Below are 13,797 nucleotides of genomic sequence, written 5' to 3'. Positions count from 1 at the left end.
TTCACTTAAAGTGGGCTGCATTAAAGGAGCAGTACGCAGTGTAGTCAATAAATAAATCATATAGCAGGGATACTTGAAAGCCATCATTGTATTGCCACCACGCAACGTAACACACAGTTTTTAAAATTTTGATGTTGTTGGTTTCGAGTAAATTAAGTGATTAGTTAATTGCCCAAAACTGGAGTAAATTGTGAGCTTAGTTTTCGCAGGGACTGCAACTGTAGTGTATTAAGTAAAGGCTGATATTTATATCCACCAAAGAGCTCATGATTTTATCTGTTCTTGTGCTGGTAATTAGCAGGATTACACAAAAACTACTTGTTTTAATTTCCATTAAACCTGGCGCGAGGACCCGTTATGGGTCAGGGAAGAAGCCAATAAATGGTTGCTGGAGATCTACACCTACAATAGTAGTTTTGATTGAGGTTGCCAAGAAATGCCCACATCTGTTCTGGGGTATTGGGGCCACATATGCAACTTTACAAGTGGGCTCACTTCCATTTTGTCCAGGGGACTGTTGGGCCTTAGCGGAAGGTATGTGCTCTACTGCATGGCCCTCTAGTTCTGGTCTGTTTACATCTTCCTCCTACAACTACCAACTATATTTCTCTTCTCATACAAATATAGTGATCGTGACATTAAACTAGTTTTGCACTCTCAGATATGATATTCAGCCTCAGTTTGCAGTCACGATTCTGTATTTTCTGTGTCCCTCGACAGTGCTGCAGGCTGCTGATTGGCTCCAAGTGAGTCCACCTTTCATAATAATCCATCAGGCCTTCCATAGCTGACTACTTGTCTATCAGAATAAGTTTGCTGATCAGACACTGGCCTACTTTCCCATTGGCCCCTGGACTTTAATAGGATCTCACGTACTCCGCTGGGGAGATTACGGCTCCAAACTCTCACATTTGGCCAGTCTCTGCGTCCTCCGACCATGGCTACAGCGGTTTAGGGGGGCACCGCACTCGCACAGACCCAGAGGGGCGCCACCAAAAGACAAGGTCATTTCAGGAGGAAGAAATCATTGGTTTCAGCTTGAAAGGGGGGGGGGCTACGGCAGAGTGACCGGTCAACTTGAGGAGAAAACTTGTTATCTCATGGAAAAGGAATATCTCTTTCTCCAAATTTTTTAATTAAACAATTTCTCACATTTCTCACAAGTTTCTACAAGACTGCATTGGATTAAACAAATCTTTTTGTAACAATTTTAGCATCCTGGTGAAATTTTTGGGATTATCCTCTGAGGTCGACTGTGCCCTTTACCATCAAAGGGATCTACCTGCTTATCCTCTCCACCTGGAACAACTTAGATGAGCTCAACCTGCTAATAACTCACCAAAGAACAAGTTCGAGGCTTGAATCGACGACTGCAGCAGCACTGAATCCACCTTTTGGACTGTTTAGTTTTCTACATGCAGCTTGCCACCTCTGGAATGCCAAAATATTTGACCAGAATTCGCTGATTCTCATCTCCCCTGCTCTCTTGCTCTCACTCTCTCACTCCTGTCATTGTATTGATTGGTGTGTGGTACTGGACCCTTGAAGATGTTGTTGAAGATGAAGTTCACCCAGCAGAGGCGGGTGCGTCTTGCACAGGGCCTCTGGCTGCTGTCATGGATGGCAGTGATGTGCGGCGCCTTCATCTTCTGTCTAGGGGTTTACCTTAAGACAGAGCTGCTACGCAGGGCCGAGGTAGAGAGGAGGAAGAACACACACACTCACACACAGTCATTCACTAATCAGAAGGTCGGCTCTTTCAGTCAGCTTGTCGAAGTGTCCTTGGGCGAGACACTGAAGCCCATAATGGCTGTGCCAGCAGCGTGTGTATGGGATGTATGATAGAGGAGCACTACATACAGGAGCCGTGAATGTGTGTGTGTGTGTGTGTGTGTGTGTGTGTGTGACTGTGAGAGCATTAGGTGGTTGATAAGACTAGAAAAGTGTGACATAAATGCAGACCATTCACCAGTGCAGTTCATATATTGCAATGTCAACATTTAGACTAAAGGACAAAAAGTTCGAGGGGCTGAAGTCTGAAAAACTGACATGATCTCAGTCAAAGTTACACAAACAGTGCTATATGTGCTCAGGGCTTCGCGTTTGCTTGTGGTTGTTTACCGAGTCTGTCGTGTTGTTGCTTATCAGTGATATTTATTTGAAATTAGCTGAACAGTTTAATCCACAAATACAAACGACAGCGCTCAAAACACTGGTGTAAACATGTACTCTGGAACACTCTGATACAATGAATGAATGTTAACCCATGAGGGTGGAGGATGCAGCAACAGGTGAAGGTCATGACCTCTACAAATTACTCACTGGGATTCATAGATCAGTGATTGATCAGGTGGAAGCATTGATATCCATTGAGCTGCAGTGGAAAGCTGCAGGGCTTGAATGCATGCTTTCAGATATTCATTGATCTACAAAGAGAGACTGTGATTCTCTAGTCTCTAAGTTGTATAGCAAAGTGGAATTGATTGAAAAACTTTACAAGAAACTCTTTTATTCTATTGACAATGGTGTCAGGAAACAAAGGATCTTGTGGAATGATTCAAAAGAGTATAACGTAATTTGTTATTTAAATATGTCATCTCAAATATATCACCTCATTCAGAAAGTTTGTTTAGCACCAGATGACAGATGTATGTATATGATCACATGTGGCTGCACTGATGTTAATTTGATTTTAGTCAGTTGCAGCGGATCTGGGATGAGTTTTTTTCAATGGTAATTGCCGAACAATGGGACAAATTAAAACAGATTTTCAAACACTCGGCGAGTAATAAACTCAGGCCTCAATCGACTTTCCTTGTAACCAGGACAAAGAATTAAATTTGCCATCTTATTACCATCCAGCATATCAGCAGCTGCCTGAATCTTTCAGCGGCCAAGGTACATTTTTTTATAGCACAGATAAGCCTAATTGAATGCAGGATTATTACCTGCTTAAGTGGGCAGAGGAAATGACAGTGTGACCTGGGTTTGGCTGCAGCTCTTACACATTTATATTTGACTGTGCTCTTCCTCTCTTGAGGTAATGGACAACACGGAGATCCATGTGGTGCCCAACATCCTCATGATGGTGGGCCTGGCCTCCATCGGCACCAACTGGCTCGCAAGCCGCGTGTGTCAGGACTCCTTGGATGCGAGCCGCTTCCCCCGCTGGAAGGTTCTCCTGCTGGCTTGGTTTGCTATGGCGGCGCTGCTCTGTTATATGCTCATTGCTGTTGTGGTGCTCAGCTACGCCCTGCAGGGAAGCCTGGAGGAGTCCCTGAAGGTAGGGGTCACTGGGTAATGATTGGGGGATGACTGGGGGTCAGCAGGCAGAATATGCGTCAGCATGGCCTTGTGGTTAAAAAGAGATAGAGAAAGTCTTATATCACAATGGTGTAGCTGTAAAATGTATGGTGTTAAGATCTCTCAGAGGAGGGCTACTACTACTACTACTACTACAAATAATAAAAAAATATTTCAAAACCAATACATATCACAAAAATGATGTGCAAATTGGCCTCATAGAGGAGTGCTGTCCCATATTTCTGAAAATTGAGCAATGGGCAACAAGAATGATAAGGGATAGATGGATTAAAACAGCTGCATTTTTGACAATAGGCACATGTACAGCATTCTCGAGGTACAAACAAAAAAAATAAAATAATACCCCCTTCTTTCTCTCTCACTTTTCTTTCCACTGTCAGGTTGGCCTCAGGAATGGAATTCGTTTCTACAAGGACACGGACGTGCCGGGCCGCTGTTTCCAGAAAGAGACCATTGATCGTCTGCAGATGGAGTTTCGCTGCTGCGGAAACAACAATTTTAAGGATTGGTTCGAGGTTCAGTGGGTCAGCAACCGATACCTAGACTTCACCTCCAAAGATGTCAAGGAGTGAGTGAATCACAGTACAGCAATCTGAAAATAATGAGGCACAGGGAGGTGAGATGGTGAAGTATAAAGAGAGGGAAATAGCTGATAAGGGATATAAGGATAATGGAGAGGAAATGGAGGTCTAGATGAGTGACAGATAAGTAGATTTTAACTCTAAAAAAAGTCCAAGAATACGATATAATGGAAAGATGAAGAGATGCTGGGAGAAAAAGAATGATGTGAGGACAGAGGAGGAGTGAATTAAAAATAGATCTAGCCTTTAGTTTCGAAACGAGCAGCAGAAGTGGATGGAAAGGTTGGTGGTGAGGCGAGCAGAGAAAGGCTGATCAAAGATTAAATAAAAAAAGTATGTGTAAACAGAACAGACATGATGACACCTGTACAGAGGTACTGCTCATTTCTCCCTTATGTGGTGTGTTCTTTGAGTGAGAGTGAGACATTTAACTTGACTGACATTTTCTCTAGCTACTATTACATCAATTCACTGTCTTGTCCTTCTTTCCGTCCTCTCACGTTCCTCCTCTGTCTCCAGTCGTATCCGGAGTAATGTGGATGGCCGTTACCTGTTGGATGGCGTTCCCTTCAGCTGCTGTAACCCGGCGTCCCCTCGCCCCTGCATGCGGTACCACCTGACTGACAACAGCGCCCACTACAGATACGAGTACCAAGCCGAGGAGCTCAACCTGTACAGCCGTGGCTGTAGGCAAGCTCTGATTGACTACTACATGGGCTTATTGAATTCAACTGGTCCTGGTGTGATTTCCGTCATCTTAATACAGGTGGGGAACCAAAGCAGTGCTTCACTTAGTCTGTAACACACAGACACTTGTCTAAACGTAACCATCACAACTAATTGCCTAACCCTAACCTAAGTTTGAGTTTGTGAGGACCAGCCAAAATTTCCTCACAAAGTCAAAATGTCCTCACAATGATGGTATTGAACCTAAATCACCCCCCATAACTATAGATAGAAATACAAACACACAAACACCAAATGTCCAAAAAAGTGTTGATGATAATGATAAAACATTTTCCTTGATCTGCCCACCCCTCTAAAACTCAATGGGTTCATCCCTTGGTGTTAATAATATGGTGCCTGTGGAAACAGATTTAGATCCCTAAAAAATGAGCTCACCACACCACACACAAAGACTTCTACTGACACACACACTTACATGATGACTGACACAAAAAAACCTGTAAAACCAAACTGACAAACATTGATTTCAAACATTGGACGCCAGAATATCAAAATCTTATTCATTTCAAATAACCAACACACAACCTCAGAACCCAAACCCCAAATGCAGAGCACAGACTCACAAACAGTCAATCCACCAGATGCTCAAACGTGTGTTAAACAAAGCATCATTCTAATCGATGACGCTATGTTTTTAAATGCAGCAGCTCAGTTTTGTGTTTATTCAAAGGCAGATGAATGACACGTGAGCAGATAAAAAGGCCAGATGAGGAGATGCACCTGTTTCATTTTCAACTCCAAACCCTGCTTTGAATCATGTTACAAAAGTTCAAACTGAAGCACGAAGAGAAAACATTAAATTAAATGTGTAAAATGTGTGGTAGAGTACTAACTTTGTCACAATGAACATTTATTAAAGTAAAGTTAGAACTGGTACATCATTATAAATATTTTATTTGAAATTTGCTTTTTTTGTTTGTTTGGTTAACATAATATGATACCATTTATATAAGCATACATCAACATCATTTATATCTTCTTTAGACCTAGACTTCAGACTTATAAATGTACCCACAACACTTAAACTTAACATTAAACTTTAATATGTTAATAGAATAATGGCCTTCCCTATTTTAACATTTGATTTCTTAAATTAATAATTAATCCACAGGGTGAAATCAAATATATAGTATTAATGGTCCAAAAAACTCAGAGCTCTACCAAGAATAATGAATGAAAATACATGATCTCCCCCCTTTTCAGTTCCAAAAGTCATTATTCCATCAAAGTGTGAACATTCTTTGCACTCCTACCCACACATGGTCATTATTAATGATTGTTGTAATGATCATGTTGATTCCTCCATGGTCAAACATGGAAGTTGTACTAACACATGCTGAATAAAAACACTCAGATTGGATTAAAACTTTATGTCTTCATAAGTGAGTAAAGAAGTGCAGAGAGTAAAAAAGAGGAAAGCATGTACAGGGAAAGTCAGACTAAAAATGTGTGCATCTCAGATGAATGGCAGTAGGAATGAATGAGTTTTGGAATGTTTGTGACAAGAAAGGAGCAAGAATTGTTCCATAACCTGATGGAAAAAGTTCTTGTTTACCATTTTGCCTTTTGATTTGGTGACAAATTCTGCCTGCTGACACAAATATTAGATGCAGCCTCTTCATTGCCTCTCTCTGTCTGTGTCAGATGTCAGTGCTGCTGAGCCTGCGGTACCTGCAGACGGCTGTGGAAGGGGCCATGGCTCTGGAGGACCCAGAGGGCGACAGTGAGGGTTATCTCCTGGAGAAGGGAGTGAAAGAAACCATTGAGGATGTCAAAGTCAAGGTCCTCACCATGCTTAAGTTTGGGCAGGTTGACCCCAGCGCCGACGAAGAGACCCCTGTGGATATGGAGAAGTCGGCCTCCCCTACTCCTGCCAGCTAGAGAGAGGGAGAAAAACAAACATCAAATAAGAGTTGAGGAGGAAAGGATGCCAGGGTGTGGGTGGGGGGTGTCTGAGGCTCTTGGTGAGTGTGAGTTTGGCTGGTGGCGGGTAGAACACCTGTTGGGTTTTGACACTTTAGACTTGATTTATGCTCCACTGATGCAGCAGCCGCAGCTCCCTCACACATGGCCAAGACAAGGCGACACATGGGGAATCTTATCAGGCCCTGCACAGACACCACAACAAACACCTCCTCTGTGCAGGAATTCATGAATGTGTAACCACCAGAGAACCTGCTCAGGAGATGTATAGTACTTTTTGTCGTAAACTAGAAGAGAGTACAGATGCAGCGTACACAAAGAGACACATACTTTAAATGTTTTTGACTTAAATTTGGCTAAGTCACAATCCTGTGATGCTAACGTTGATACCATGTGCAATGTATTATTCATTTCACAGCTGTAGAGTTTGTACTAAACTGCAATAAAATGCTTAGAAACCTTAAAATGTCAACGCATCTGAATGATACATTAAAGGTAGAAGTTTTTAACTGCTTTGTAGTGTCGTCTTCCTTTTGTACATGTAACCTCATAGAGGGTTGTATAAACAGACAACGGGTTATCTGAGTTTAACAAGGAGAGATGGATTAAGTGTGTGTTGTGTGTGCTGCATATGTGTATGTGAGTGAGGTGCCCTATATGAAGCTGTCATCTTGTCTATTCTAGCAGCTCTGAAACAATCTGATAATCCCGGTGTAGTTAATCCCAGAACTGCTGCACAAGCGGTATCAGCACACATTGACAGCACGCAGGAACACACTCCATCACAGACAGACAGCAGCAGCATGCACACACACAATGAAAGTGGTTTTATAAAGCAAAACAGTTGTTAAATGCTTTTTATATGCAAAGAATATACCGTGGTGATCTGTCCTGCAGATACAGGCATGTCCGATGTGTGCTCATTCTTTTTAAATAAAACTCTATCACAGAATGAGGTCACTGAATGTTTTATTCTACTCACAAAAAGCAGGTACATTTCTTTGGCAGAAACATTCTTCAAAAACACAAGCAGATGATGAAGCAGTGTCATTGAAAGTTTGACCTTTAGATATAATTCAGTTGTCGTTTCTTCTTCAATGGTTACACCAGATTAACCTTATATACTGATATATAAAAATGAATTGATTAGTATGCAAGCAACATTGGCAAGCGTTTTTCATTGTGAATTCTTGCAAATTTAAGATTCCCTGTATTTAAATGAAATACTTGATGTTTACACAAACAAGAGCCTACTGTTGTACACACATAGAACATGGAAATCAATCTATACATCTAGATACTCAGAGTTTTATATGGCAACAAATCTTGATTGCAAATAAGATCAGTCAGTGCAAAAGAAAAAAAAAAGTATTGTTCTGCTGGTACAGAGCCAGTGTCTTAAAACAGTGTTCTCTGTGCAGGAAGTGCCGTGCATAAATAAAAACAGGGCTGCTGCTTGGTTACACGTCCCCCAGTGACTGTGATGGAAATAGTGATGAAATCCACAAACTGAGCAGATGGGGACTTTGATTGTGAACCATTAGGGGGCGCTATTGCACTGGGCTAGAAGAAGTCTTGACTTCTAAGGACTTGGGAGGAACAAGGTAACCACAACAGCTCTGACAACTTGTTGGTGGTGAACTGAAAGCCTGGTACAGGATCTATCTATCTATCTATCTATCTATCTATCTATCTATCTATCTATCTATCTATCTATCTATCTATCTATCTATCTATTAATTTACCCATTATATAATAGCCCTTTTTAGTTGTATAGTATCTGGGAAAGTTGTTGCTTTGTAGGTTATTTGGCTACAACAATAACTATAACTATTTTTAGCTAGTTACAACTTGTAGTAGTATTACTACTTGTACTAGTTACTTGTATACTTGTATACACATACACATAAAATATAGAATACATTTAAAATTCTATTTTTGTAATATATATATATATACATTTACATATATTATGGTAAACAATGTTATATTTAAAGCACATATAGCCCATGTATTTACCTTTATAAATATAGTTATTATAAATATAGAGTATTCTCAGTCATATAGATTCAGTTGAGGTTGGCTCTGTGTTGTTATGCCTTTGAGTGGAGGGCAAATCTGTCAGGTTCAAAAAACACCCTCAACATGTGAGTTGTGACAGTTCCGGTGTGATTTTGGTTTTGCAATGAAACAGAGAGAGGAAGAGACAGAGAGGTGGAGGAAGGGAAGGGCCACATGAAATGTCAGAGTACTTCACTTGAGGCGCGATGGCTTCTGTCTCTCTTTCTCTGTTTCATTCATTACTCGCGCTGTCTGTAATGTTTTTGAATTAGATATATTCTGTAGTGTTTCACTGCTCTTCTCACACAACAATGGACGCGGAGATTACGGAGATAATAGAGGAATTCATGGAAAGTGCGTTGGCGCAATGGGTACGTCATTTATCATTTATCACTGTCAGCTGGAGGAAAGGTCATCGTTTCTATTGGTGAAGAGAGGAGGATAATAAAACAGTGAAGCACTTTTACAGTGGCTATTTGTGGAGTAAATCCTAAATTATTTTGAGTCACAGATACTCATGACTCGGTGTGTTTAACAGCAGCCTTCTATTCTTCCAGATAAATGTATAAATATGAGTTAAATAAACAGCAGAAAATAGCCTAGTTACAGTGTTTTTACTTTTGAGCACAACAAAACTAACTGCACTTCTGCTTTTGGCAGCTTCCTTTGCCTCTTAATAACCAGTTTTTTTCTGCTCCTAGCCATGATACTTCCTTGTATCTGGTGCACATTCTTTTTCGACATACAAAGTTATCCACTGTGTGTTCAAGAGAATTTATAGTCCCTCTGAAATCAGCTGAGGGGTTGTTGCATGTATAGTGAATCTTCAGCTGGGTTTTCCACATGGGGAACCAATCGGCCCAGGGGGATTTCTTCCCCTGCTGCACAATGAACAGTATTTATGTAGTGTGATACCCTGCGTAACCTCGTAAAGATACTCTTTTTTTATGGTGGGCCTCTTTCAAAGCGGAGGTCAGAGGTCAGGTTCAACGGAATGGCCTGCATCTGGCAGAGGGACAGCATTTGCTCAAGGGCACTTCAGCTTATACACTGAGTGTTTCCTCCTCTGCTTCACATACAGTATGTTGAAGGACATCCTCTGCTTCCCTGTCGCACAGGGTCACTATGCCTCAGCTCATCAGCTGAAACAACCCAAGCTTGTGTTTACCCAAAATGCAGTTTTTAGAAGGTGCAGGTGGGAATAAACCTCATTATATTACAGTTTGCATTGGCACAGCTCTTTTTTAGCAAAGAGAGAAAGACCTTGGCTACAGTCCTGCTTGGCTGCCTGTCACTGTGAAGTGTTTCCCAGTGGGAGAGCACAGCTCCCACCTGTATAGACAGGTGCACCGACTCAAGTGGCTTCCTGTGTGAAAATGTTTATGCCTCTCCATCTCTTTCTCTCTCTCTGCAGTCTGCACTTATTTTTTCCTCCTGTCTGTGTCCACCTCCTGGTCCACTCTCATGGCTATCTCCTCACATTCAACATAACCCTCCCCCCGTCTCTCACAGGTTCAGCTGTTCGAGAAGATGGTTGAAAGGGAGGACGGCATCCTCTACAGCCTGGAAGTGAACTCAATTTCCCAGAGTACCCGAGATCGCTACCTCAGGCTGACCAATGGGATTTTTCTCAATGAGGTCATGAGGGTCATGTAAGATTGATTTAAATTGTCTTGCCATACATTTTTTATTGTCTCGCTGCACGACACTTGCTGGAGGTAACGACCATGGAGACATTGATGATGGGGACATTTTCCTGTGAGACACTAATGTTAGAAGAGCATTTAAATTTTTAATGACAATTAAGCCTTAAGTGCTCATTTTGAACCATTTGTGTGGAAATTCATGTTAAGAAATCTTTAAAAAAGCTACTATAACCTTAAGCAAAAAATTGGTCATGGCTTTTATTAATATATTAAAAACAGGAAAACAAGTCATTTATAATTTAACTTCAAAGCAATTTCTAGAGTGACAAACAAAAAAGTGACATAAAACATTTTAAAAGCATTAAATAATAAAATGAGACAGACAACAAAGAAGTAAACGTGACTAGTTTCTAAACATGTTAGTGTTATGGTCTTAATGCGTGTCCTCCTCAAGATGAACTGTGATCTCTGTGCTGATCCATTCCTTCCTTCACACTTAACCTTGTGTAGTTCATCATTTCATGGCCAAAAACTACTGACATCACCATGATGTTAATTGCTAAAGTTAGCATGCTAACACACTACACCATGGACTGTATATAAAATGGACATAGCGTCTCAAATTCCTCCCGTTGTACAAAAAATTGGACAAACATATTTGGGCGACGACATTTTTCAATTTGGAGCTAGACATTAAAGTTTTGTGTTTGTTAATGTTGATTGAGGAGCTGAAGTATCGACCAATCATGAGTCAGGCTCAGCTGTTGATTATGTTGTTTCACCCCGTTTTTATAGCATCAAATAATTAAAACCAAACTCATGAGAAATATGAGCACCTGCACAAACATCAGTGTGATAAGAACGACCCTAAACTGATAGAAACGATCTTTGAGCAAAAACAGTATTTGTGAACATTGACTTTTTAATTTGGCCCATTTACCCTCCACTAACATGGAGAAGGTGGGGTGAATTAAAAAATACACTGCAGCCAGCCACCAGGGGGCGAGCAAGATGATTTGGTCTCACTTTTGAGAAGATGGCTTGTTGTAAACTAAGATGGTGAACGTAGTAAACATTAAACCTCATTAGCATTAGCTTGTTAGCGTTGAATGTAAGCATGCTAATGCTCAGTCCAGCCTGACAGAGTTGTTAGCATGGTTGTACACACTCAGCCTATTTCTTGCACAAATTTGACAGAACCTTGATCACGTATCTGTTTTTATACTCATATTGTTCGGCAGCCAGTGTAAAACGAAGGCATAAATGTGTGACCCACTCGCATTTGCCACAAATTTCCAGTGAATCATGGAATGAGGGTCTGCATAAGTGCCACCCAGTTAGTCGACTCTGCTGAATTTGTTATCTCCAAGTTCAAATTTCAGCAGAATAAAACCTTTTCTCTCTGAGCTGCCGAGGCCAGATCCTCGTCAGTATTTGCCGAACAGCTGATTAATTTTGCCTGACCTCAGCCACACCATTCAACAAATAATTGCATGAGGATTCTCACTGCCTGCTTCTCAGTCTCATTAAAATTTTATTCACTCTCTGCTTAAATGCACTGTTGCATAAGGATTTCTCATCTGGAGAGATGTGGAGCGGGGCTGTTTGATCAAGCTGCAGTAAATACACCGCCTTGTCTTTTCTGTGTTCATCCCAGAGACCCAAACCCCAAAATGGAGCAGCTTTACGACAGTGGGAGAGATGACCACATGCTGAGAGTGCAGAACTTTTCTATTTTAAATCGACACCTCAGAGCCTTCTACCAGGTAGGGGAGGGTCACGGGAGGGACAAGAGTGAGGTCGAGGAGTTAGATCAGATCATCAGGAGGGAAATCAGGAGAGATGTGCTAAGAATCAACAGAACAGGCTCAGGATCCTCAAATGGGGGACACCCATTGAATGTACAAGTTTAAGCATTGCAGGGTATTTTGACTCTGAAATGCAATTTGTAAGAGTTGGCAATGGAAGTAATGACAAATTTTCCTTCTTCTACTAACTGCATCTTTCTACTGCACTAACTGCACTTTAAAAACAATATTTTATGATTTTAATGTCTCAAGTAGGCCTACATTCAACATTTAAAGGTTCAGTTTGTAAAATTTAGGGGAAAGGGATTTTTGGCAGAAGTTGAATATAAAATAATCCTAGTGATGTTTTCACTGGTCAATTTCATCTAAATTGTCATCCAAACTCGACACACTAAAACATTTTGAGTTTTTATGACAACTGAAGTTCCGACAGGTTCTATTTCATGTTGGGAAGGGGAGGGGGAAATAAGGAGTATTTAGCTGCATTATGCAACTTCACATCTAGATATCACTTAATTCTACATACTGAACCTTTAATTTAAATCAAGTACCGATGACTCGACATGTTCTGATTCCATTTTTCCCTTCCTGATTCCGAATCCACCACCTGGAATTTGCATAACGGAGCACCGATCCAATACCAGTGCATTTACAAAATCAAAACAAAAAGCAACTTATATAAGGTATTCTAATGCTTGTATACTACTAACCTGCAAATTGAGGATATTCCTCTTAGCCTCTATGAATGAATTGTTGTCCAGATGTGCTTGGTTTGTTGGGTGAATGCAAGATCATTCAAATGCATTGTTTGTTTTTACTGTGACAGGGCCTACAAATATTGTTGATCAACAGATATTTACTGAGACAGCATGAATTGTTCAATGCATGACGTCCACCATATTGGACACTTTGTTAATTTCAACTTGCTGCTGGTGGAAAATATTTAGATGTTACTTGTTATCACCATTTTCACCTGCTGGAGTCTTTCTCTGACAGACTTTGGCAAATATTTCTGACATGCTCAGATGTTTGGATGTTTTTTTTAGCAGCACCCCTTTGCAACTAGGTGGCTGCTTATTCTGTTTTCAAGGATTGTCCACTCTAGTGACTGATATATAGTGAGACCATCAAACCCAGGCATATACAGGACAATGTCTTTTGAGTAGTTGCCTGTGGTTGTGACATCTATGCAGAAATTGGTCCATACGGTCCCATTTTGTGTTTCTGGCAGACCAAACAGCAAGGCAGGTTTGGTTTGTGGAAAACAAAAATCAGGAGATGAGATAAGCCAACAAAACTGAGTAAAACCCAGGGATGTTAGTGGATGAACTGACAGAGGAGAATGAGGAGCAAGATAACTGAACTCAGCTGTGACACATTAGAGCAGGTTTTATCATAATAAAAACCATATGAGCAACATTTCAGTTGTTAATGTGCCTGAGCACAAGCCACAACGTGTCATTTTACATTTAATTTTCAGAAAACAAGTTATTTAATTGGCTGCCAACTCTAACTTGTATTTATTCTACAGAAATGAGAGTGATATTAATCATCTCTTTTAACTCTCTGCAAGAAAGAAACTGAGTATTTTCAGAAGTTTCTATTCCTTGGAGTGTTTTTTATTGGAGCTATATCTCAGTGTAAGTAAAACCTCAACAAAGCTTAAACAGGATATTTTGATACCATGTCAAACTCCTCTGACCTCCA

General features: G+C 40.7%; 2 protein-coding genes and 1 long non-coding RNA gene across 6 annotated transcripts in view; 2 read left to right on the top strand and 1 right to left on the bottom strand.

Annotated features, from left to right (window-relative positions):
- The first annotated feature begins 897 nt into the window (after positions 1-897).
- rom1b (retinal outer segment membrane protein 1b) lies at positions 898-7,088 on the top strand. The gene is made up of 5 exons (XM_020098937.2): positions 898-1,695; positions 3,041-3,283; positions 3,705-3,892; positions 4,425-4,671; positions 6,297-7,088. Exons 1-5 carry the CDS (start codon positions 1,549-1,551, stop codon positions 6,531-6,533), a joined length of 1,062 nt encoding a protein of 353 aa, XP_019954496.2. The 5' UTR covers positions 898-1,548; the 3' UTR covers positions 6,534-7,088.
- Positions 2,549-3,805, bottom strand: LOC138411479 (uncharacterized). Its single transcript, XR_011244114.1, has 2 exons — positions 3,687-3,805; positions 2,549-3,351 (listed from the first exon to the last, which is right to left on the bottom strand). It is a non-coding gene; the product is annotated as an uncharacterized lncRNA (long non-coding RNA).
- Positions 7,089-8,740: 1,652 nt separating the features above from the next.
- ccdc88b (coiled-coil domain containing 88B) overlaps positions 8,741-13,797 on the top strand; it is a 47,277-nt gene continuing 42,220 nt past the window's right edge. The window contains exons 1-3 of one of the 4 annotated variants that reach the window (XM_069531149.1): positions 8,741-9,007; positions 10,149-10,288; positions 11,940-12,048. In XM_069531149.1, coding sequence (XP_069387250.1) covers positions 8,948-9,007; positions 10,149-10,288; positions 11,940-12,048 — 309 coding nt within the window. In that variant the 5' untranslated portion in view covers positions 8,741-8,947. The remainder of the gene's footprint in view (positions 9,008-10,148; positions 10,289-11,939; positions 12,049-13,797) is intronic. The other 3 variants (XM_020089997.2, XM_069531152.1, XM_069531150.1) reach the window with 3 other exon arrangements.

Source organism: Paralichthys olivaceus, chromosome 9 (assembly GCF_024713975.1).
Source record: "Paralichthys olivaceus isolate ysfri-2021 chromosome 9, ASM2471397v2, whole genome shotgun sequence".
NCBI lineage: Eukaryota > Metazoa > Chordata > Actinopteri > Pleuronectiformes > Paralichthyidae > Paralichthys > Paralichthys olivaceus.
The sequence above is the reverse complement of the archived record's forward strand: the minus strand, read 5'-3'. Positions and strand labels throughout refer to the sequence as shown.

Coding starts and splice junctions, on each gene's coding strand:
- rom1b (XM_020098937.2), top strand. CDS start 1,549: ATGTTGTTGAAGATGAAGTTCACCCAGCAGAGGCGGGTGCGTCTTGCA. Junction 3,893..4,424: donor ACCTCCAAAGATGTCAAGGA/GTGAGTGAATCA, acceptor CTCTGTCTCCAG/TCGTATCCGGAGTAATGTGG. Junction 4,672..6,296: donor TTTCCGTCATCTTAATACAG/GTGGGGAACCAA, acceptor TGTCTGTGTCAG/ATGTCAGTGCTGCTGAGCCT.